Source organism: Cibotium barometz, chromosome 55, assembly GCF_041138505.1.
Source record: "Cibotium barometz isolate CiBa-2024 chromosome 55, ASM4113850v1, whole genome shotgun sequence".
In the NCBI taxonomy this organism is placed as follows: Eukaryota; Viridiplantae; Streptophyta; class Polypodiopsida; order Cyatheales; family Cibotiaceae; genus Cibotium; species Cibotium barometz.
In genome coordinates this window covers 765,879-792,191 of record NC_141100.1, presented here as the reverse complement: position 1 = coordinate 792,191, position 26,313 = coordinate 765,879, and the positions used below count along the sequence as shown (strand labels likewise).

The following is a 26,313-nucleotide window of genomic DNA, read 5'->3' as shown; positions in this document are numbered from 1 at the left end:
TAAGCTAAAGGATGGCAAAACCAGAGAACTGTACTCACTGATGAGAAAGGGGGATGCCAATGTTGATTATTACAATAAAATTTGGAAACTCAATTGGAGCCCCCCCACTTGAAAAAAGAGGTGGAAACTCCTTTAGGATAGCTAGATTCCTAAGAAATTCTAGGTCTTTATGTGGAAGGTATGTATGTGGGCATTGCCTATTCGCTCCAAACTTTAAAAGAGAAATATCTCTAGTGGTATTTGCCCCAGGTGTAGATGATGCATCACTCGAAGATGGTAAACATGTTTTTTGGGACTGCCCAGCAATCTGTTGTCTAAATGGATTGAGAAGAGCTTGGGCGTTCAAACATTATGAGGGGACTGGATCTTGGGTAAATGGTAAATGGTCCTTTAGTGATGAATATATTGGATTGCTATTTAACATCATCAGAGCTTGTATTATGTGGGAAATCTGGTCTAATAGGAATGCCATTGTGTTTTTATGAAGATTTTATGTACTCGCTTGTAAAAGTCAGACTTGATGCATAAGTGTGTGTGCATGTGCTGGTCTGTATGCAATGTGAATAAGTTGAGCTGTACTGAGCTGGATGTGTTGTTTATTGAATCTGCAAAGGAACATCATTTGACTCCTGCCTGGGGTTTGGTGGAGCTTCAAGCATACTAGGAGCGAGTTCCTAATGCTGATTTGTATGTTGCATGTGAGGTGTTGGGAAAGGAAGAAGAGACCCCCCAAATTTGGACCAAGAACTCAGAGATAATACCGTAAAGAAAAGCAGGATGATCATACTTTTGTTGCTTTTTTAGAGAACCCTATGGGAACCAAACCCACTGTTAAGATTTGATCTAAGAAGGAGGGAATGTTGGAAAAACAATCCCCTCAAGGCTGCACTACTGAAGCAATGATGGAGGCCATCATCTTGTTGGGTTATCAGATATCTTGAGAGCATTTTTGTTTTCTAATGGTGGAGAAGAGATGGGTTTTTTTTTGTGTAAAATTTTAAACCAAGACAAAATTGATTTGTAAAGGTCAGCAGTTTAGATTTTACTTGGCTGTACTACAGTACTTTTGGACATTTTGTAAGTTTATATACATACATATATATATAATTATTATTGATTAAAAAAACCAAGGTTGATTTTTCGGGACGACTTGAAAAATGAACCTTCGGCAAAACCCTGAAACCTAATATATATATTGTGCAAAGAACATTTCCTTCTTCTCGTTGCAGCATCATGTCCTCCTCATCGATATATATTTCATCACGAGGCAGTCTCTGTTTCTCTTGTTCTTCTTCTTCTTCTTCTAACTGCTACCTCAACGACACCGACACAAAGTACACAGTACACACACAGAAGAAGACGAAGGAAGAAGAAAAGCTCGATCACCACCACCACCACCACTACCAGAATTCAACAACAAAATCGGAAAGAAGGTTCTCAGAATTGGACCTCTTATGGAAGGAGTACGTCAGGGATTCCTCCCAATGGTGGGACAACCGAAACAGTAAAGTAAGTAGTAAGTACTTCAGAGATTCCTTCCTAATATTGGCTTTTATGAGAGTGCATGTGTGTACCAAGCCTATTGGCTTTCCTGTTTATGGGAGAGAGTAAATGTGTGTATTGTATTGCATTACAGATCAACCCAGATTTCAAGCATAAACTTACCGAGGAGTGGGTCGATGGGTACAATCCATACTGGGTTCCAGAAGAGCTTAGAAGAAGACGACTGCAACCACTCGAGAGATCAACAGGAGGAGAAGAAGAAGATAATGATGTACAGTTTTGTGTTCGGAAGAAGAAGAAGACGAGGAAGGCGAAGGGAATCCATTTCAAAGCACTACAGGAGGAGGAGGAGGTTAGCAACAACCACCACCAGAAAAGGCAAGAGGATACTGTTGGGCCGCATACTCTTGTGGCATTACTGAAGGCTTGTGCCAAGCAAAAAGATCTGCACAGAGGCAGCAGAATACATGCTGATATTGTTAGAAGGGGGTGGTTGGAGAAGAACGTTTTCGTTGGCAACTCCTTAGTCAGTATGTATGCTAAATGTGGTTCACTTGCAAAAGCACAAGAAGTGTGTGACAAGCTTCCAGTTCGGAATGTAGTCTCATGGAATGCATTAATTGCAGGATATGCCCAACATGGGCATGGCGAGAAAGCACTGCACTGTTTCGAACAGATGCAACTTGAGGGCCTCTCTCCAAACGCAGTCACCTTTTCTTGCATCTTGAAAGCCTGTGGCAGCATAGGAGCTGCTGACATGGGACAAGAAATACATGCTAAGATTGTCAGAGAGGGGTTGCTGGAAAAAGATATTGTTGTTGGCACGGCATTAGTAGATATGTACGCCAAATGGGGTTCACTTGCAAAAGCACAAGAAGTGTTTGACAAACTTCCAGTTCGGGATGCAGTCTCGTGGAATGCACTAATTGCAGGATATGCCCAACATGGGCATAGTGAGCAAGCACTGAATTGTTTTGAATGGATGCAACTTGAGGGCCTCTCTCCAAATGCTGTCACCTTTGTTTGCATTTTGAAAGCCTGCGGCAGCATGCGAGCCGCGGACAAGGGCCGGGAAATACATGCTGAGATTGTCAGAGAGGGTTTGCTTGAAAAAGATGTTGTTGGGACTGCATTGGTAGATATGTATGCCAAATGTGGCATGCTTGGAAAAGCACAAGAAGTGTTTGACCAGCTTCCAGTTCGGGATGTAGTGTCGTGGAATGCACTAATTTCAGGATATGCCCAACACGGGCATGGTGAGGAAGCACTGAACTGTTTTGAACTGATGCAAGTCGAGGGCCTCTTAGGGGATGCAGTCACCTTTGTTTGCATCTTGAAAGCCTGTGGCAGCATGGGAGCCGCGCACAAGGGCCAAGAAATACATTCTGAGATTGTTCGAGAGGGTTTTCTGGAAAAAGATATTGTTGTTGGCAAAGCATTGGTAGATATGTATGCCAAATGTGGCCTGCTTGCAAAAGCACAAGAAGTGTTCGACAAGCTTCCAGCTCGGGATGTAGTCTTGTGGAATGTGCTAATCTCAGAATATGCCCAACACGGGCATGGTGCGGAAGCACTGAACTGTTTTGAACGGATGCAACTCGAGGGCCTTTCTCCAAATGCACTCACCTTTGTTTGCATTTTGAAAGCATGTGTCAGTATAGGAGCCCCAGACAAGGGCCAAGAAATACATGCTCAGATTGTCAGAGAGGGGTTGTTGGAAAAAGATATGGTTGTTGGCACTGCGTTGGTAGATATGTATGCCAAATGGGGTTCACTTGCAAAAGCACAAGAAGTGTTTGACAAGCTTCCAGTGCGGAATGTAGTTTCGTGGAGTGCGCTAATAGCAGGATATGCCCAACACGGGCATGGTGAGGAGGCACTGAACTGTTTTGAACGGATGCAACTTGAGGGCCTCTCTCCAAACGCAGTCACCTTTGTTGGCATCTTGAAAGCCTGTGGCAGCATAGGAGCCGCATACAAGGGCCAAGAAATACATGCTGAGATTGTTAGAGAGAGGCTGCTGGAAAAAGATGATGTTGTTGGCACTGCATTGGTAGATATGTATGCCAAATGTGGTCTGCTTGCAAAAGCACAAGAAGTGTTTGACAAGCTTCTAGTTCGGAACGTTGTCTCGTGGAGTGCACTAATTGCAGGATATGCCCAGCTTGGAAATTCTGAAAATGTATTCTATTCATTTGACAAAATGATAGGGGAAGGTATAAAGCCAGATTTGGTCACGTTCACTATTGTGCTTAATGCATGCAGTCACACAGGTCTACTGGATAAGGGCCAAATGTACTTTGAGACCATGAGCACAGGTTATGGCATCCTCCCAACTTCGGAGCACCACACTTGCATGGTTGATCTCTTTGGCCGTGCAGGCCACTTAGACAAGGTGGTAGCACTGATTAAGGAGATGCCGTTTTCGGCTAATCTTATGGTGTGGCATACTGTGTTGGGTGCTTGTCAAAAGTGGGGAAATATGAAGCTCGGAAGATTGGCATTTGAACATGCAGTGCAATTGGATGAAAAGGATGCTGCAGCTTATGTCTGTATGAGTAATATCTATGCAAATGCTGGCAGGCAAGAGGACGCGGACAAGGTTGAAGCTATGAGAGTGAAAAAGCAAGCATGGAAGGAGCCAGGATATTGTTGGTGGTCTGATGCGAGCAGATTGTTGGTGGACTGATGCGAACGGAATTATCCATTCATTTTCTGTCGTGGATAAAAGGCATTCACAAAGCAAAAATATTTATGCGAAGCTAGAATATCTTGCCCATAAAATGCCACAGGAAGGCTATTCCCCAGGTTTGCATTGGGTGTCACAGGACACTTCTGATGATGCAAAGAAGTGTTATTTGAGAAGTTGGCTGTTGCATGTGCCCTTATCAATACACCTGAAGGGATACCCATATGTGTTGTCAAGAATATACAGATTTGTGGTGACTGCCATTCTGCTACATCGCTTATATCGAAAATAGAGAAGCACAGATATCCTGTCAAAGATGCAAACGGCTTTCGCGTTTTTGACGATGGAAAGTATTCCTTTGGGGCATATTGGTGATGGTAGTGCAACTGCAATATACACTTTGAGGCATTGATGCTAGACGAGGCACACTGTTCTGAAGTGAAGCATTTGTGCTCTTTTTATCTTCTTGCAGGTCAGTAATCGAGCAAGCAACAGCACTCTGGACTCATTTGTGCAGCAACTCTTTTTGTGCTGTATTGTTTCTTATACTTGATCTGTTTTAGTCAGCAGTAGTCTTTTGCAGGTGCCAGGCGACTGCGGAGGAGATCCATGCTAATCAAATTAAAGATTCACCAATCACAACTGTTTGTTATCACCAGTGTAGATGTGAAATCAGTCTCTGGTATTACTCTTATTCTTTGCTGAAGTCAATGGGGTAACTAGGATGTCACATGCACCCAGTGCACTTGGGTAGCACTGTGCACGGTGACATGACTGTACATAGTCTGTCTATTTTAGTGCATTTTTGAATAAGCTTTGAGCATTTTGTGAGCCCTTAGTCCAAGGGGCCGTCACCAGATGCCATCAGTAGTTTCTAGTCAGTCCTTGTGCGACAATGCACAGTTGTAACCCACCTGAAGAGTAAGTGAACTGCAGAAACTTACTAAACCCACCTGAAGAGTAAGTGAACTGCAGAAACTTACTAAACCGATTTGGTTGTTTGTCTAGTGCACCGCTTCACCACTGATACAGGACAGGCACATTAGTGCGGGTCCTACAGGTGTACTAAAGCAGAGAGGCGAGCAATTGCAACAACAGTGATAGAAGATTGTGCAGGTCAAGTGCCCGTATGTGCGGCAGCCTGTCGGCGCCCCCACGATTAATGGGCAGCTGTTTATGGCAAGTGGGTTGTATGAAAGGCCCACAAAGGTCATTATGGGCAGTGCACTGGGCAGCGCAAGTGGTGGCAAAGTCAAGTGTGTTGGTGGCCGGGACCCACATAAGGGTCAGCGATCAGCATAAGGGTGCCCACTTATACAGTCGGCCAGGGACAGAAACTACTCGGCCAGCATTTCCAGGCCGGTTGGCCAACCTGGAGAGGGTGGTTGGGCCTATATAAGGGCCATCCAGCAAACGTCTTGAGTATTCAGCGAGCGTGACCAGACCTTGCATTCAGCCTTGTGTCAAGGCAAGATTGGGAAGGAATTGATCACTCTTGACTTAATGTTATGTCTAAAGGGGGCCTTGTATGGAGGCGATCAGCCTTCAATGTCAGAGATTGTGTGTGTGATGTATTCAGTATTCAGTATTCAGTAATTGCCTACAGCATTGTAACAGGAAACGGCCATTTCATAGCCAAAAGTTGCGGAAACTCCATTTCTCGGGAGGAGCGGTGTTTCCTAGTCACCTGAGAATTTTCCCACGATCTTCCCTTTGTAAGTTTTGATTTTTCTTGTTATCTCTATTAGATTGTGATCTATCCCAAGTTTCTCCTCTCTTTCTCTCAAATTTTTTCATCATTTCTATTTACATGATGCTATGCAATGTCAAAGACATGCTATTTCCTAGCCGTTTTTGTTTCCTAGTTTCAAACTGTTTCCGTTGTGGAGACTTCATCACCCCCTGTTCGCACAGCGCATTGGTGGTCCCCCTACTGTGTTCGCAGCACGTTGCACCTTGTTTGTTGCGCTGACACGTGCACCGCGCACCGCGCTGCTGTGTGCACCTCCCTGCCTGCATGCCTTGTTCGTTGTGTTGCTGGTGCACCCCTCTCCGCCTCCCGTAACCCATGCACCACGCTCAGGCCTCCAAGGCAGCAATGAGGGGGGGACAGCCAAAATGAACCTACAAGAGCTGGAGGCATACATCAACATTGTGGAGGACAACATCGCTAGGCGAACAGAAGAAGGTGCTCGACAAGGTCCTGAACCAGCGACTGGAAGGCCTCGCAAGGAGTTACGAAGCAAGAATAACAAGATTGAAGAACTGGAGGCAAAGGTGACCCACCATGAGGAGGAGATTCAGATACTGAAAGAGATGCAGATGCAACAACCGGCAATGCCTGAGGCTGTTGGCAGTGATAGGGGAACTCCAGGTAGAAATGCAAGCCCTAAAGGCTACTGTCAAGGATCATACAGTGGAGGAAACAATCAATGGTAGGTTGCACAGGTATCACGCTCAACGTTTCGTGGTGGGCATGTCTCCCTAGCCAAGTAGCAACTCTTGGAGGCATACTGCCAAACCCTAGTGTGCTGGGCAAGAAGGATGCTCTAGTTGCGCTTGTGTGACCTTCAGTCCGCAAGTTAGGGAGATTTTTTTGTGATTGGGGATTAGAAAATGAGCTAAGAGTTGAGTTTTTAGGTGAACAAGATGGCTCTTGTGCTGCTTTGTGTACACTGTTAGCATTTCATCCTTGTATGCTGCCCATATTTAGCCCATATTTTGTTCCCTTTTATGGCCCTTGATTGTGGGATGGCCCACCCTTTCCTATTTTTTTCCCTATTTTCGTGGCATTTTTCCCAGGTCGGGTCCTTCATGTTGAGTCTGCTAGCCCCTTACCTATATACACGTGGGCTGGCCTCTCCCATTCCATATGTTCATTCATTGAGAGTTGTGGTTCATGTGTTGACACACTTGCTCCCTTTTGTATCCTTCACTGATGAGACTACGAGGTCTCTTGCTCGGGATTGTATTCACCATAGTATATTCAGCCTTTTGGCTTCATCTCTCTCTCTCTCTCTCTCTCTCTCTCTCTCACTGCTCGCCTGCTGTTCGCCGCCCCCTCACTGCCCGCCTGCTGTTTGCCCTGCTCGCCGCCCTCTCACTGCTCGCCTGCTGACCTGTCGCCTCTCTCTCTCTCTCTCACTGCCCGCCTGCTGTTCACTGCCCCCTCACTGCCCGCCTGCTGTTCGCCCTGCTCGCCGCCCTCTTATTGCTCGCCTGCTGCTGACCTGTCGCCTCCCGCCTGCTGGTCGCCCTGCTCGCCGCCCCCTCACTGCTCGCCTCCCTCTCTCTCCTCGAACCTGTCTCGCCTCCCTCCCAACTTTCTTTCTCTTCGAACCTGCTGCCCTCCCTCCCGCCGGCTGCCCTGTTCGCCGCTTTCTCTCTCGTAGCCGTCCTCTCTGTTCGCCGCACAGTACTGCTGGCACCCACCCTTTCTCAAGTATGCTGGCCCGCCTCTCTGTCCTATAGGGTGTGGGCCGCCCTTTCCCCACCCACCCTTGCTCAAGCCCCCAAGGCAGCAACATAACTCTCTCTCTCTCGCTTCTTCCATGGCTTCCCCCTTGCGCAACCCGACGAAGGCGACCTTTATGGTCACAAACAAGAGGATAACAAATGTGGAAAAGGAGATGAAGGAATGGAAGGCGGAGATGGAGCGATGGTGGAAGGAGAAAGCCAACTTTCTCCAAATGGTATTCAATGAGGGTAAGCGGTGGAAAGAGGAGAAGGAAGACCTCATAGTAGAAGTCAAAGACCTTCACGGGGAAGTCAACACGCTCAAAGGCGTAATTTCAGCTCTTCAAGGGGAGCTTGCAGAGGCTAAGGCAAATGGTGGACTTGAAGAAGGTGAAATTCAGCCATCCATGATAGAAGAGCTCAAGGTTATCAAGGAACAAGTACAGGCAATTAAGGAAGAAGAGAAGCAACACGAAGCAAAGACTTCCTCATGGGTGGAAGTCATCACCAAGACTCAAAGGAAGATGGATGAAGTGGAGAAGTGGATAGAGGTCGCCAAGAAGGGTAAAGGTAAGGAGATAACAACCCCTACACCTACAATCATTAACATGACTTTGGAAGAGGAACAACGAAGACGTACACGTGCTTTGCATGTGAGGATTACCGGCCTTAAAGACGGGGATAAAGTTGAAGAGGAGGTGAAAGAGCTTATGGTGTTGATGGGGATTGATAGTCTGGCACACGCAAAAGCCTGGAGAGTGGGCAAAAAAAGTGGAGGCAACGGGGAAACATCAAAGGAAAGAGCTCTCATACTTCGCTTCCCCTCTATTGAGGCGAAGAAGGAGTTCTTGAAGAGGCGACCCACTTTAAAGAATACAGGCATTTTTCTTGGTGACGATCTTACTCTTTCACAGCTTGCACATATGAAGGAAGTCATGCCAGAGATTAGGGCGGCAAGAGAAAAGGGAAAGATAGCATTTTATAGAGAAGGGAGGGTGGTCATCGTGGAGCGACGCTCTACATGAAGGTGCGAGACCTATGGGACCAAATTAAAGCTGGCAGCCTGGAACTGCAATGGATCCCTTAGACTTGATGTAGGTGCCTTTGAGGATAGCTTTAGAGATAGAGATATAGTCTTCTACTCGGAGACTCACCAGGCCCCGGGTCAGATGATGCCACAGGTGACAGGATACAGATGGGAGACAGCTTGCAGAGTAGGGACGAGATTGGTACACAGTAGTAGAGGATCAGGGGGGTTGCAGTTCTTTTCAGGGAGGAGCTGCAACCGCTTCTACACATCGTTCGGAGAGATGATCAGGCCAGATATATGTGGGTGAGACTGAGGGCCAACACAGGCAGATTTCTGTATATTGCCATATGCTATTTTGCTCCTAGTACATCGACATATGCAGCACCTAGAGGGCAGTCTCCTTTCTCTGTGCTAGATGATGACATATGGGAGTTCTCTAGGAATGGAGACATCATCCTGTTAGGGGACTTTAATGCCCGGACGGGCAACCGCCAGACAGCCTTTTATGATACCTCAGAGGAGATGCTCAGAGAGCTGGACACTCTGGATATGGGATTAGACAGACGCTCACAGGATGTGGAGTGCACAGAGTATGGGAGATATTTGGTAGATATGGGGACTGCACATGGGTTGGCCATACTTAATGGCTTGCAGAGGTTTCCGTCAGTTGCTGGATTTACTTGCTTTCCACATAGACATGGTGCTAGCACAGTGGATTATGTTATGGCTATGCCGAGCTTTGTTTCATGCATTGAGGACTTCACAGTTCGATCTCGGCCCATTGGGGTAGTAGTGGATCATGCATTGTTGACATTGACCATCTCTTTTCACTTTACCACAGCTCAGAGGACACGAGGGGCAGATCACACTCGATATACTTTTACTTCTGAGACTGATGCTGTCTACACAGATGGGATTTATAGACGTCTGTACACAGAGGAGCCAGGGAGACCTTTGGAGGAGCTGACCCATATAGTGACAGAGACTTTACAGGATGCAGCGAGAGAGGCATATCCACATACTCAGCCTGGCCAGAGACAGCGTTCTCGGTGTATGCCCCAGAACAGCTGGTATGATGAGGAGTGCAGAGAGACAAGAGCCCGACTGCAGCGAGAGGTTGCTTTGGGAGTCACTACTCACCGACAGAGGCTTGGCGTTTGTTTCATGAGTCCTCCCCTGCTTTGGCCATCACTTCTACAGAGGTTTGGGGTAGCTATGCAGCATCTCTATATACAGTTCCTGGACAGACACCTTTTCCTGACCCGCTAGCACCATGCCCACAGACATGTGCTTTCTTTATCGCAGAGATGGTAAGGAAGGCCATTGATAGGATGAAGACCGGGAGAGCATATGATCATGATGGATTGGTTGCTGAGCACTTTATTCATGCGAGAGATGCTGGCAGAGCTTCTAGCAGTGATGTTCAATCGTGCTATGTGTGAAGGCTTACATGAGACTTGGAGTAGGTCCACCATCGTGCCTATCTTCAAGTCAGGGGACCCTATGGAGCCAGGGAATTATCGCACTATTATGATTGGGCACACACTAGCACGATTGTATGCATCCATTCTTGAGCAGCAGTTGAGTAGATGGGCAGAGAGAGAGGGCATTCGAGCAGAGGGACAGGCAGGGTTCAGGAGAGGTTTCTCTACTCTTGACCACATCTTGACTCTGCGGGCCATTATTGAGGAGGGCAGGTCGCATGGGCGACGGATTTATTGTAGCTTTGTGGACTTCCGCAAAGCATTTGATACAGTGCCCAGAGCCAGATTGATGAGGCGATTACAGGAGATGGGGGTACCCACAGAGCTCATATGGGGGATTATGGCTTTATATAGATCAGTTTTGCAGGACAGGTACGCACCCCAGGGGGGGTCTCTACTTTGGTTCACTCCACTATAGAAGTGAAGCAAGGTTGCCCAATATCTCCTTCATTGTTTGGTATGTATGTGGATGAGGCTTCTGACTACATTGAGAGATTGGGGGACAGAGGAGCCCAGCTAGCAGGAACATGGATCCCACTATTGTTATATGCTGATGATATTGTGTTGATCTCTGACTCCCCTGAGGGTATGCAGCGTCATCTGGATGCTTTACATGAGTTTGCACATGATAGTGGATTGTCTGTCAAGCTTGGCAAAACCAAGGTTATGGTGTTTAACACCACGCCACAGTGGGTTAGGCGATCAAGCTCCCACATTTACATATGGGCAGGAGATTGTGGAGTATACAGATGCATATACATATCTTGGGGTAGTATTTAGTGGGCCAGTGTTTTCGATGAGGAGAGCAGCAGAGACTAGATTGACTAGAGCACATGCAGCCCTGGGTGGTTTGGAGAGGATGTGTTTGCAGGTTCAGTTTTAGGAACCTCGAACGAAACTTTGGCTTTTTGACACTCTAGTGACATCAGCTATGCTTTATGGAGTGCATATATGGGGACCTTCAGTGGGCCATCACAGCGCAGGCGGATGGAGAGGTATGGAGAGGCCTTTGGTATCTATGATTGCTAGGATGATTAGAGCCAAGGCCGTGGTACCTCATGAGATTATTCGAGCAGAGCTGGCGGTTGCCCCTCTGGTGATTGAGGCTCTTACGAGATCAGTCTCCTACATACATGGCTTGTGGGATCTCCCCTGAGACAGATATGCACGCCTCGCCCTTGAGTCCTCCCGACAGTTAGCTTTACAGGGAGACACGGCTTGATGGTATGGACAGATGACATCTTGGTTCCAAGCACATGGTTTTAGCATGGACAGATTGCCTCCCTTCCAGTATTCTCTGGATGCACCCTCTCTCACTCTCACACGGATAGAGATTACCAGACTCATCCGTCAGGATTTAGTTCAGTTGAACATTAGGAGGACATGGATACAGCCGACTGAGGAGCTGGGCACAAAGATGGCTCTCATGCAGTACGATGTGCTATTAGTCAGATTCGCACATCCTCACACCAGCTTGAGATTGAGATTGGCCGATATAGAGGTATACCAGCTGAGGCCAAGATATGCCGAGTATGCCATGGGGAGCCAGAGACAGAGCTGCATTATATATGCCATTGTACTGCATACTATGAGATACGTGGTCGTTTCCACTGTTTATTCAGAGAGGGTTTTGGACCACTTTCCAGAGTCATGGGGTACTAGGACCATAGGTGTTTGGGATTGTTCTTGCTTGAGCTGCGGAGATATAGAGATAGCCTGCTTAGGCGCACAGAGAGCCAGACTGAGAGGCACATTACAGACTTCTTTAGTCCAGCCATCATTGCGCCAGATGGACCACAGCAGCACAGCAGGACATGGATACCGCCCACACTAGCGGTACACTGATTGATCGTGCAATTGAGCTTGGGTGGTCCAGACGCCCACGACTACGGAGGAGGGCATCCCAGCATAGACGGAGGTTGCAGCGGCGGATTAGGATTATTCTTGCGAGACATGCGGGACACCCAGTCAGGGTGCTGACCACAGAGGATATTGAGGAGATCCGCCAGCGTCCGATGCGGCACATATTATGAGATGGAGGCACCTCCATAGTGTACCCCCCCGCCCCATATGATATTGTATCCCCTCACTGTACTCCACTCACCTCCATAGCGTACGGCCCCCCCCCCCCCCCCCCCCCCCCCTCACCTCACTATATTCACACCCTATAAGGGTTTTTGTTTACCTTCCAGTTCCAGTTTCATTTTCTAGGTGCCAGTAGTATCATCTTTATCTTTCATTTTCTGGTTTTTTATCCAGACATTGTATCAGATCCACCAACTTTTTGGTCTCATAGGTCATTATGGCCTTTTGAAGACGTTAATATAACATTTCATTTCATTTCATTTCATTTCATTTCTCTCTCTCTCTCTCTCTCTCTCTCTCTCTCTCTCTCTCTCTCTCTCAGACTTAGTTCAGTGCATTCTAGTGCTCCCTTTGCTTCCGCTCTTCGCACTCTCTATCATGGTATCATGACTCTTGCGTTTTTTGCCTCATCTTCAGTCCTGTTTTCAGCCTCTCCTTCGTTTTTTCTCAGATTTGCTGCTGCCTGCTGGTTGACCTGTTTTTTTAGGACAGAAGCCCTTTGTCGGCTGCGTTTTCTTCTCCAGTGGACACTTATCACTTGTAGAGGGAGTTTGTGTGGCTGGTTGCTTTGAGCATAGTAGTTAGGAAACATGTTTCCTACAGGAAGGAAATGTGGAAACGTATCCTTGTAGGAAACACGTTTTTTTCAAGCAAATTTTATAACATCCCCCCTCCCCCCTCCAAATCTCACGTCAACATCTTGCGACTCTTTTGATAAAGGTTTCTCTGGTTTTCGTGTGCCGCTTTCCCTCATCGTCAACATCGAATTTAGCGCTGCCCCAAACTTGCACATTTCTTCACAAAATTGCCACTCCTCGTCCCTCGGGTCACGTGCCTACAGTTAGGTGTGTTTTTTATGAAACCAGCTTGCTAATTTTGGCCAATTCAGGGCAAGATGGAGATGTAGAAAATTGGGGGTTCTCTTCATAGAGACCCCATTAAGTCTCTAACATTTGTGTAGACTCTTCCCAAGGGTTTTAAGCAAGTATGTAATCCATTACATGGCTGATTTTTGTCAATTGAAGTGGTTTGAAAATTGGGGGTTTCTCTGTAGGCACACTCCTTTTAACAAAATGCCTCGCACAAGAGATGATATGTGGACCCATGTGATCGAATCGGTCTCCTACAAGGATGGAGGTGCTTCTAAATGGAAGTGCAAGTACTGTGGGTTGCAGTCCGATGGCAGCATAGACCGGGTGAAGGCCCATTTCATAGGTTTAGCGGGGAAGGGGTTAGTGTCATGTGCACAGTGTGTATCTACCGTGTGCTACACGCACGCAAGACTAGTTTCGAGGCTTGGAGAAGCTTGGAACTAGGCAGGCTGATTGACGAGCTGAGTTAGGGATATACTAAACGGGCGGGCACCCAAGTATGGACGAGCAGGCGCCCAAGTGTGGACGCCCGATGACCGGCCAAGAGCCTATAAAAGGGTGGCCAAGGTTAGTTATTGGGATATAGAGAGTCTCGCGAGTTTGTGAGAGCTCTATGGTCTTGGAGCCCGGATCTAGTGCAGACGTGCACCTGCTTTATGCAGCCGAGGCCGGCAGCAGTCTCGAGGCCCGTGAGGGCAGCTTCGTGGCGGTATGGGACATCGCGAGGAGGAGATTGGTCGGTACGTCAATCTAGTTAGCTCAGCTCGTGGCTCGGTGGGGACAGCCAAGACTATGGGCTTGCCCATGGCTATCATGGTTGGGAGGTGAGTCAGGCCTGCACCCCCTTTGTTGTTTGTTTGTTCGTTTGTTTGCAGGATTCGAGTTTCGAACCAAGATCGATCACGAGGGGATCCGTGGAGATTTGACAGTGGCATCAGAGCATACCTCGTGAACGAGCAAGTCGGTAGGTAGAGAAGAAGAGGTCGAAGAACGGTATGTGTTAAAAAGCTTGTTGTTTTTTCTGTGCATACTGTAGTTTTCAGTTTCAGTATGTGTTTTTCTTCATCAAAGAAACCCATGTTGATGGGAGAGGTAGTTAGGAAGGGTTGATTGCTTTGCATGAGGAAGAGGCCTGAATCGGTTGTGCAGTCGCATGTACTGTAGAGAGAGAAAAAAGAAAAAAAGCACGTTGCTTTTCGTTGAATGTTTGAGAGAGAGATCGGTTGTGAGAAGAGGTGTTGAAGGCTGGCATGTTTGTGAGCTGACGGGTGTTGCTGGCGTTGGGCTACAGTCGACTGAAGGCACCTTAGGCCTGCCAAGCCAGGCCGGCGTCCAGGCCAGGCAAGGCGGGCTGATGCCCAGGCCACGCACAGCAGGTCGGCGTCCAGGCCACGTTTACACAGGCTGGCGCTGGCAGATCCGGGGGTTCAGGTGGCCATGGTGACGTCCACAGACAGCCAACCGGCGGCGGCCAATCCAGGAGGGAAGCGAAAAAAGAAAAACAAGGAAAGCACTCGTTTATTTTTGGGCTTTCGTTTTTTTTAAGTTTAAATTTTTTTATAAAAATTTAAAAGTCATCTCTTCTCCAAGGTTTAAAAGTGTTTATTTTTTTTAAGAACTTAGAATATATATATATATATATATATATATATATATATATTCAAGAAAAAAAACACCAAAGCAAAGAAAAAGCCAAGCATAGCTTTTGGGGACTTTTAGTTTTTTTGGGAAACCTTTATAAACCCCCTCAAGTGGGCTTCTTGCCACACATCTCTCAAGTTTTCAAGCTCTCAAGCTCTCAAGTTCGCCCGCACTTTCATTGTGCAAAGATTGAATTTTCTCTCCACGTACCCTCTTCTCGAGGTCGACCCAAGAATCAGAGTTGGAGCCCCTTGTGGAACGCGAAGGCTTGCCGGCTATACGGAAGGTACCGATGCCGATCTTTTTGACGATTTTGTGTCAAAATCAGATTTTCAAGAGTTCAAAGTAGCTCTCGAAGCTTCTTCGACGGAACGTCAGGCACTAATCGCAGCCCAGATGCAAGCTTTGCAGAACTCCATCGCTCTATTGACCACTACCCTCTCTACTTTCTCGGGTATGGATACCTTGGCTTCAGCTTTAGGCCCCAATATTACTCCGGAACCGTTCGGGGGCGAGCAAAAGCAGCGCACCAAGGAGATCGTGGACACTTGGCTACATAAGTGGCAAGTTCACTTTCAGTTTCATCCATATGATGATGGAAAGAAGATCCAGTTAGCAGCAGGTTTCCTGTCCGGCAAAGCTTTGCTTTGGTGGAAGGAACTCAACCCTAAGCCAACGACTTGGGCACAATCTGAAGACGTTTTCAAGAAAGAATTCCTCAAGAAAGAGGATGATTATGATGTTGCCCGGTTTTCAGCTTTGACCATGACCTCGCAGCACCTCACTTATGAGGTCTACCTCCAGAAGTTTCGTGACTTGCAGATGAAAGCTACAAAGATGGATCCCACTACTCTTTTGGGGTTTTTTGTAGCTGGTTTACCAGACTCATACTGATTACAGGTTAAAAATAACAAATGTAAAACTTTGGACGAGGCCATTCATTCAGCTCGTATCTATGATGATACGATGGTCTCTTCCAAGTCGAAACCCGTTACCGAGCAGGAAAACAAGCATAAAAGAAAGTTCTCTGCATCTATGGCTAACACGACAGAAGGAAAGTCTTCAGACCAACGATGTGGATTTGCTAAGGCAGTTGGAGGATGAGCTACTTATTTTCCGAAATGGTAGCTTTAAATTTGGTTCAATGTGTTAGCAATCATCTCGTGTCTGTACACTATGTCAAGGCCTCTGTTGTGGGTGTGCCTGCCCGTATTTAGTGTCTTTCCATTTTTCCTCACTCTCCGTATTTTTTTCCTATTTTTTTGGAGCTGTGTATGGGCTGTCGGCTGCCCCCAGATGACTGGCCGACTGTATCTGTGATGCTTGACTGATTTGGTGCTGCCCGACCCTTTTCTCAGTGCTGGCCGACTACTTCTCTTCTGGCCAACTGGACATCTGCTGGTTGTGGGCTGCCAGAGCTACTGTCGGCTGATTCTGGGCTGACCGACCAGCAGCCAGGGGCCATATAAAATGGCCCCTGCCCCCACACTCCTTGTATATTTTCCGAGATTTATTGGTGTATATAGCAGAGTTACATAGCTTCTCTCTCTCTTTCATCTGTGTATTGCTCTCTACAGCAGTTGTCTTTATTTCCGTTGTGCATTTTGACATGGTATTGGAGCCCCAGGTGGCTTTTAGCTTGGAGACAGTGGGACGTCGAGGGTTTGCTGATTGACGTGTTGATTGGAGACTATTTGGGTTGTACGAGACTTGGAGATCGGGTAGAAGGCGGCCACCACCGTTGGACAGCCACCTTGCATTCTATTTGCAGCCGCCGCCTCTTCTTTTTTTCCACCTATCCTCCCTTCACAAGACCTTGTGAACCCTTGAAATGGTAGATTTGCTTGAGATGGTTGAGAAGCACGTGAAGATCCTGACACTCCCCACGTTCCCGGTGGACCGACAGTTGGACGGGAACAACTACGGCATATGGAAGGTAATGATGGAATCTGTTTTGGAGTCCTATGACTTGGCTGATTTCATTGTTGTTGGGGTTCCACAGCCGGAGTTAGAAGATGGGAAGTTACCCTCTATACGGAAGGAACGGGAGGCATAGGCACAGTTATGGGATCGTGTTAATGCCCGAGTCCGTTCTTTCATCTTCCTCAATTGCACACCACAGGTGATCAATCACATAAAGCATATGACGCTGGCCAGAGGGATTTGGTAGCATTCGGCTTCTCTCTACAATAGGGTATCACCCATGAAGAGGATCTCCTTGGAAGTTTAGATACGGGTGATGAATCTTGCAAAGTCGTTGACGATGCGGGAGCACATCAACAAGTTGCAGGCTCTTCAGCAGGAGGTTCTCCAGGCCAGGAAAGAGATATCGTCAGAGGATATGGCCATAACGTTGTTGTCACACTTGCCCTCTTAGTACTCAGCATTTTACTCCTCTTTGATCACCAGCGGCAAGCTCAGCACCATCACATGGGAGGAGCTTGTGCCCATGGTCTTGGACCAGGAAGAGCGATTTACGAACTCTCCACAGGGCGGAGGTTCTGAGGCCTTGACTGGCCAACGTTCTGTTGGAATTAGGGTTAGGGTTGCAACAATGCACACACACAAGATAGAGAAGCTTGAGAGCACACAAACTCACTAGATTAGAATTAACAAATGTGTGTCAAGTACAAAAGATAAGTACACACCCCAAAATGAGTAGATAAGAGGGTGTACATATGCACGGGGAAAAAACCTCCTAGTGAGGGAAAAATTGCCTCGGTGGTCCTAAGTGTGTTCACAAACATCACTACCATATAATGCTACAAATCTCCCTTGGAGTGATGATGTGAACATGTACAAGGTATGGCCGATCAATCCTGAAAAGGCAGTAAGTCCAAAGCTTTACGAAAAGCTTCGAACTTTTCACGAGAAAGTGCCTTTGTGAATAAATCTGCCATGTTGTCATGTGTAAGCACATAGATCAAGTTGATCTCTGTTGCAGAGAGTCTTTCTCTGACATAGTGGTAATGCACCTCAATGTGCTTAGTGCGAGCATGAAACACTGGGTTCCTCGCAACTGCTAATGCGCTCTGACTGTCAGTGAAAATCGTAGTGCTAGACGACTATCCAACACCCAAATCAGCCATAAGACATATGAGCCACACACACTCAATTGCAGCTGTAAAAGTTGCCTTGTACTTAGCTTCACAGCTGGAAGTGGCCACTGTAGCTTGTTTCTTGCTGAGCCATGATATACATGAATCACCAAGGCGAAAGCAAAACCCTCTAGTGGACACTCGTGTGTCATAACATCCAGTCTAATTCGAATCACTAGAAGCATGCAGCTGTGACTCACGTCCTTTTGGATAAAACAATCCAAAATACTGAGTGCCCTGTAAATAGCGGAAACCCGCTTAACAGCCTGCCAATGCTTCATACCTGGGCTATGCATAAATCTGCTCAACTGTGAGACTGCATACTGTATATTTGGCCTCGTGTTGCATACATAAAGAAGGGATCCAACAATAGGTATGGTGCTTCTTGGAGCACCAGCATCTATGACCACTTCCCTACCTCTATGCAAAAAGGTAGTTTTCTTGGACTTCTAGTCCTTCGGCTCCATACGAGAATGCCAAGGCATTCCCGACAATACATCACATCCCGTGAGTAGAGCAACCAAAAAGCTCTCATGATTTAGATAGCCCTGGATACGAATGCGAAGTTTCCCAATGATAGGAGTTACATTAACCCCTTTACCAACAAAAGCTCTCATGATCTAGATAGCCTTGGATATGAATGCGAAGTTTCCCAATGATAGGAGTTACATTAACCCCTTTACCAGCAAAAGCAGCAACTGAAACCGATCCTGTCAAGTGGGAAGACTCCGTTGGACACCCACACGCGTAATAGCACCACTTTAAAACCACAATTTGAAATGGACAACTTAATACAACTTGAAATTGAAATGAAATGAAATGGAAAGATGGACACCAGCACTAGGGCCGGAACGGGCCGACCCCCCCTCAATATATGATATATTTATTGGGGGTTCCAAGAACCAGATGATGTCCATGTACATATGAATACAGTACCAAACAAATAGGCTCGAAGTCGACGTTCGAAGTAGATGTTCGAAGTAGAGTGACCACTAGCGTGGTCCAGTCTCTACGGTCCTGTGCTTTCACTGGACTCCGCGGAGAGCGCCTCATTGGTGTTCCGAGACCACGCACAAATAGGCGCTCTCGTACTAACGCTTGGCTCTCCCGATCTCAGCACCTTTGGGCCGAGGTTCTCCAATAGAGCTTGGACTACCCGGCATCGAACGGGTGTTGCCGTGGAGAGAGAGTCGGGAATCCCTTAGCAGATTTATCACAAAAATACTTTATTTAAATCTGAAAATTCACTTACTTGAAGGTTGCAGATTGTAGACCAATACCCGAGGTATTCGTGTGTGTAGCTACTTGAGTGGAATACCAAGATGTAGCCACTTGAAGAAAGAAAACACCGCCTATGGAAAGCAAGTGCAACCACCTGTTGTGCAGGACACAGCCTGCCTTCTTGTGGAGGAGTTTGTCTTGCTACAGCCGCCTAGTGATGCAGCTGCCTGGTGAAGAATACAAACGGAAGGAGGGGCTTGTGCAGTTGCCAATTGAAGGCAGGCGCAGCCTCCTGCTGTAGGCACCGCCGCCTGAGAGGGAAAAGTAGCCGAGAGGAGGCACCTGGCTGCTGTGCACAGCCACTTGGCTGCAGCCTGTGCAGCTGCCTGTAGTGGGTAGCCTGTTGGAGAAACAGGCGCAGCTTGCTGGAGGTGGCCTATGACTGCCTGCAAGAGAAACGGGCAGCGCAGCCTGCAGGTATGCTGCCGCTTGTAGGAGCAGCCGCCAGAGGCAGCACGCTGAGGTTTTGCAGGTCTGCTGCCGCCTGTAGGAGTAGCCGCCAGAGGAAGCAGAGTCACGCAGCCTGTGCTTGTTTGGAGTGCAGAAAGTACAGCCGCCTGTTGTTGCAGGATTAGCGCAGCCGTCAGCAGAGATCGAGCGCAGCAATACTAAAAGTGATGTAGGCGCACCAAAATCGTATCTTCAAGGTGGTCGTGGAGCTCCTTTTATTAAGGTTGGAGAGGGAGTGATACAACTAGTGCTGGCTGGCTCCCCACGCTTGCATGTGGGCGGCCAGCTCTTTGGGGGTGTGGGTAGGTGACCATGCACCCACCCCCACACACTCACTTAAGTGGGGCTCCCCACCTTGGCCCCTAAGTGGGTGCCCACTTTTAAGTGAGTGTGAACAAATGACCTTATAAAATGGAGGGTTAAAATATGTAATATTAAAACAACATGTGCAATATACTTACCACCTGTTCACATGCACCAAAACTCGTCAGAAGACAGAGCAGACTTCACGACTCACTGGCAGGCGTCCCCGCTCAGTAAGTAACACGTCAAGCAGGCAAACACAAAAATACAAGTCATGCGAAAACAGTTTCAAACATGCAGAACATGAGTGCATGTGCAAATAGTATCATGGACATATCTCCCGTTCATGGAACAAGTACAAAATATCTGTCGGCACAAAAATGGCACGACGTAAAACATAAAAACCTGGTCTTCCTATGGAGTTACAGTCCCATAGGTAAGACAGTGTGGCAAAACTGTGTATAAAATTGCTTCTTAAAATCAGTCCATGAAAGAGCTGCAGTGTCATCCAACAATTTGGCCATTCACCAATCACTGGCCGTATCGTTCAAGTGCATGCCCACATGTCACAGCTTAGACTTCTTTGTGAAGTCTCAATCACAAAAAGCTATCTCAAGTTGCCTGACAATTGAAAGAGCCTTTGTAGTATCCATCTTTCATGGAAATTTTCAAACTTAATGTCCTTATCTCCTGATTCGAATTCTTGGTTCTTCTTCCTGTTGCATTACTTGTCAGGGGAATCAAATCTGTCTCTCTTACTCCGGGAATGAGAAGAGCCGTCATGCTTGGAGTATTCTCGTTTCCGAGATCACTCACATGTTCAGCCATGATTGCTAACCACAAATTTCTGCCAACACAATAATCTTCTGTGCCCGGAACGCTCTATCGGCTACCCTCAACAAAAGGATTTACCACAGACTAGAGAACCAAGGCTTTGATACCATTGTCACAAATACAGAAGCGTGTACACAAAAAATCTTATCCCATACATAACATCATGGCATAATACATAGGCATATGACAATACATACTCATGCTTTGAAACCACTGAAATAGCAATACGAGAAACTTGCACAAGACACATCACTAGGGACTGAAGTTGGGCCAGCCCCCCCTGAGGTATCTTTATTACCAACAGAGTGTTCCAGTACAAGAGAACAGGGGCCAGAGAGTAAACACTCTACAGACTAGCACCAGATGCATCCAGAATATGATGAAAACAAATAAAACAGTTGCTTGAGACCTCAATCTCAGCCTTCCAAGAGTTCCTTGGGGGGCACAGCCATACTCTAGTACGTGATCACACCCTCTAGTAGAAGTGTTGTCCCGAATAACCAGCCATGAAAACCCTAGCTCTGACCACCCGAAGGTTCCACCCTTACAGCCACAGGCTTCACGGAGGTTTAGATACTGTTTGCCTTCGAATTTGTCGCAAAGAACCTTGCTGAATTTGACTGAACAGCACTGTTTTCAGCCCTCAAACTTGTTGTACAGGTCACCCCAAGAGATGAGATGGTTGCCTTGTTGTTGGCCTTGAACCAAGAGTCTTTGGAGCATCAAACACAGCCATGAAACCTGCTGTACAGCAGTTGACCAGCCTTGTAGGGGAGCCAAAAGTAGTCGCCTGCTTCAAGAGAGAGAGAGAGAATCACTTCTATCTGTAGCAGCTATGGAGGCAAGCGATCAGCTATATAACAGCCCTGGAGGGAGTCCACCAGCCGTGGAGAGCTGTTGTGCATGCCAAACTGGCACGTGTCCTAAAACCCTAGGGTGTTCCACTCCAAAAACAGCTGGAAAGGGGGCGCCTAGCTGCTTTTGGCTTCTCCATCTCCCAGAACAGCAAACTCGTGGAGCTATTATTGCATGATTGGCTGCCCACTTTTGAGTAATGGTCAAGTTTCATTAAAAACTCGTCCACTTGATGTGAACACTTTATAAACTGTCCGCCCAAACTTAAGTGTATGTGAACACTTTATAATTTGTTTCCCCAAATTTAAGTGTATGTGAACACCTGCACTCATAAACCTTAGTATAATAAAATATAAGTTGTGAATTGAGTTTGGGGTCACTTCTGCAAAAGACATAAGACCACTACCTCAGTCCCAAACAGGTGTGCATGCACGTGTCCATAGGGTCTCCAGGCATCCCTAGAGCCCATGGACAATCACAAGCAGAAATACCAGGCATTGTCTAGGCAGCTAAGACAAGTCATTCATGCATGCCAAAAACACACACAAATGCTTTATGCATAATATTCTGGATTCCATCTCCCAACTTATTCATCTTGTACAGAACCCGTCTTGGGCATCGTCCATATAGGTATAAAGAATGCTCACTAGGGTGTCCACCCTTCCATGAGACTTCATTAGCATGCCAGGAACTCTCACCAGGGTATCTATCCTTCCATGAAGCCCTTCCACATGTATTGAGCCATGCTAGGAACTCACACCAGGATATCAATCCTTCCATGGAGCCCTTCCACATGTAACAAATCGTGCCAAGAGCTCACACCAGGATCTCAATCCTTCCATGGAGTCCTTCCACATGTAACAAACCATGCCAGGAGCTCACACCAGGATCTCATTCCTTCCATGGAGTCCTTTCACATGTAATAAACCATGCTTGGAACACACACCAGGGTCTATACCTATCCTTCCATGGTGTTCCTCCACATGTGTAGAGTCAGAAATATGACAACAACATTGGCGGTGTATTGTCAGGGTGCTTCGGTACTTGACTGGTACTTTGGAGTTTGGCATCTTTTATGGCCAGGGGTGCACTCTTCTTGGATGGACTGATTCAGATTGGGTTGGAGATCCGGATACTCGGTTTGACCACTGGTAGTGTTTTCTCATGGAGTAGTAAAAAGCAGCCTACTCTTGCGCTTTCCTCTACAGAGGTGGAGTATTGAGCAGCTTGCTATGCTGCATGTGAGGCGATTTGGTTGCGGAGATTATTGGGAGAACTTCTAGTCTTCTTTGGTGTGACAATTAGAGTTGCGGCGCCATCGCCAAGAACCGTGTGTCGCATGAAACACATTGAGATCTAGTATCACTATATTCGTGAACGGGTTCTAGCTGGAGATTCTGTTTGGAGTATTGTCCTTAAGCAGAGAATGCAGCTGACTTGTTCACCAAGTTGGTGTCTCAGGCTTTCTTGGCTCCTGATCTTCGGCTTCTTGGAGTTTGTTCAACATCCAGCGTTGAAAGGGAGTGTTAGCATTTAATCCTTGTATGCTGCCCATATTTAGCCCATCTTTTGTTCCCTTTTATGGCCCTTGATTGTGGGCTGGCCACCCTATTTTTTTCCTATTTTCCCTCTATTTTCTTGGCATTTTTCCCGTGTCGTGTCCTTCATGTCCAACGGCAACCCCTTACCTATAGGGCTGGCCTCTCCCATTCCATATGTTCATTCATTGAGTTGTGTGGTTCATGTGTTGACACACTTGCTCCCTTTTGTATCCTTCACTTATGAGACTAGTAGGTCTCTTGCTTGGGATTGTATTCACTGCAGTATATTCAGCTTTTTGGCTTCATCTCTCTCTCTCTCTCTCTCTCTCTCTCTCTCTCTCTCTCTCAGTTCAGCACATTCTAGTGCTCCCTTTGTTTCCGCTCGGTGCACACTCTATCATACACATGCACCGCGTACATGACATGCACACCCACACACATCTGCATGCATATGCAAAATGAAATGTTGATATATAATATCTGGAATTTCAATGTAGCATTTGATCTTTATCAAGTCCTTTGCTAGTCTTCCTTCTTGACCTTTTGCTGCTGGCAAAATGTCCAATAGTGATAATACACTTGCTACCGTCAATGCAAAAGGGCTGTTAGAACTATTAGCTGTGAGGGACGACAGTGTCATAATCATGGAAATTTTCATTTACTTGATGCCTCTGGAGGACTGCATTCATTGATGTCTCTCTATTTCCCTTCTAATATAGGTTTTATTTTTTGTGGTTCATGTCAAACCATATGTATCAGCAGATAACCGTTCCAAATGGCCTCATGCATTTATGAAAAATCACCCGACTATCTGAGAATCACTAGATGTCATATATGTCTAATTTGTGACCATACATGTGGATATGCATCAACTCACAGGCTAGGTTGTGATGTCCAGCTTGCTGTGTTATAGATAATGTATTTGCTATGTTATATCATGTATGTCAGTTGTTTGACCTCGTCACCTAAAGGGACTGGTTCGGAGACAGTTTTGAGGGAAGATATTGGAGATTTGTGGCGTGTCTTTTGGGAAGAGGGACGAGTCCAAGTCTTGTATATGTTGTGTGGAAGGTTGCTTAGAATTCTATGGAAAGTCTGGTCAATGACTGCACCCTCACCTTGAGTTCTTGTAAAAGCTTCTAGTGAATAAAATTCTTCCCACGGGGGGTCGGCTGTTTTGGCTCAGTGTGTTGTCTCTTTTTTTTTTTTGACTTCCTACTATGTTCATACTCTTTTCGCAGATTTGAAGTGTATATCTTCTGTTCCGGGTCTTGGGAAGATCCAGATTTTTTTAAAAGTTCTCTTCGACATCTATCCTATGGATAGAACAACCTTGCTGGGATATGATATCAAAGCACTATTTGAGCACATGGCTACAGGTTCTAGAAGACCCTTGACGCACAGGAGGAGTTTTATTCCGGACAATTGAACGAACTCTTGGAATAGTTTGCCAGGTGAGTCTTTGTTGAGCAACTACCGATGCACCTATATGTTGAAAGGCTTCTATCTGGAAAGGTACCTTTGGGAGAATGGTGACATCAAGGTGCAGTCCAATGGCAAGCACTATTTGAGCACATGGCTACAGGTTCTAGAAGACCCTTGACGCACAGGAGGAGTTTTATTCCGGACAATTGAACGAACTCTTGGAATAGTTTGCCAGGTGAGTCTTTGTTGAGCAACTACCGATGCACCTATATGTTGAAAGGCTTCTATCTGGAAAGGTACCTTTGGGAGAATGGTGACATCAAGGTGCAGTCCAATGGCAAGTGTTTCTCATTCCAAAACCTCATGAGCAGTACAAGAAACGTTTACTCGAGGATTTGCATGAGCACTCATGTTATGTGAAAAAGAGGTCCTACCTTTCCTCTGTGACCACCTCAAGAGCATCCGAAGACCGAAGATCCTCACATAACGCCCTCACTTCCTCCTGGGTTTGAGGGAAGAGCAGCTCTTAGTAGTAAGCCCTGTGCTAGAGTGAAATAGAATATGTGGCAGCCTAAGTGCATAGATTGTGGAGCCATAATAGGTCACATGACAGTCTTTTGCCCTCATCCGAAGATTACACATCATGATGATGCAAAGATATAGATTATTTGACGACGGACTTCAGCCTCTCCATGAAGGCATATGATTTTGTGCAAAGAGGATGCTATTTTGCATAAACCTTGGTTGTGTAGTTTTGCCAGCATCCTTTGAACAGCTAAGTATCTTAGCTTATGTATATGTAATTCTTTTGAAAGAAATGTATTCAGTCTTTTTGTTGCTTTGTTTTTACTCTTGTATGTATGTGCAAGGAGAATCCTTTGGTTGTTGGTGTTTGTTGTTGGATAGATACTTTGAGCAATTCAGCTCTCTATCTCTCTTTCTTGGTCATAAAGCCACTAAACTAATTCATGATTTTGGTATACTATTATACGGAGTCATCAAAATTCGGATTTTATCTATTTGCAATAAGGATTTATTGGATTTCTATGGTGCTTTTGTCATTATGATTATGCATACACATGACAATTCTATTAGCATCAGATCTTGAATCAAGTTTTTCGCTTTCTATTTTCTGGGATGCACTAGATTTATGGAATTCGTGAATATCTCATGGATCGAGGATTTTCTATTATCGGTTGAAATGCCTGCAAAACTATATGTAGCCCTGTAACTGATCCGGGACCCGCAACAAAAGATACACACCCCAAATATGCAAATAGAGTATGAACATAGTAGAAAGTCACAAAAATATAGAGACATCACATTAAGCCGGAACGGCCGGCCCCCCGTAGGAACTTCTTTATCCAGTAAAAGCTTTTATAAGAACTCAAGGTGAGGGTGCAGTCATGCACTAGACTTTCCATAGAATTTTGAGCAGCCTTTCGCAAAACATATAGAAGATTTGGACTTGTCTCTCTTTTTAAAAGACAAGCCACAAATTTGTCCAAAATTGTCTCAAAATAGTTCCAATATCTGTCCTCAAAACTGTCTTTGAGCCAGTCCCTATAGGCCACCAGTAGTAGGCACTTTAGGACTGCAACCACCACCCTGAAGGTGGCTAGAAGAGTGAGAGAAAGAAAGACCAACAGCTGTACAACCAGTGTGTCGACCAGCTAAAGGAGGAAAGAGAAAACGACCAACTGCAGTCACCTAGCAAAGAGCAAGGTGAACTATGTTGATGGCTAGTCCAGAGCTATACGGCCAAC

General features: G+C 46.3%; 1 protein-coding gene and 1 pseudogene across 2 annotated transcripts; both read left to right on the top strand.

The window, feature by feature from the left end:
- The first annotated feature begins 1,182 nt into the window (after nucleotides 1–1,182).
- LOC147607233 (pentatricopeptide repeat-containing protein At4g33990-like) lies at nucleotides 1,183–4,609 on the top strand (annotated as a pseudogene). The gene is made up of 3 exons (XR_015264671.1): nucleotides 1,183–1,509; nucleotides 1,637–2,033; nucleotides 2,130–4,609. The product of XR_015264671.1 is annotated as a pentatricopeptide repeat-containing protein At4g33990-like (transcript).
- Nucleotides 4,604–25,384, top strand: LOC147607232 (uncharacterized). The gene is made up of 3 exons (XM_086790437.1): nucleotides 4,604–4,664; nucleotides 4,776–4,874; nucleotides 24,364–25,384. The coding sequence occupies exons 1-3, from the start codon at nucleotides 4,604–4,606 to the stop codon at nucleotides 24,549–24,551; spliced, it is 348 nt and encodes a 115-aa protein (XP_086646563.1). The 3' UTR covers nucleotides 24,552–25,384.
- Nucleotides 25,385–26,313: the final 929 nt, after the last annotated feature.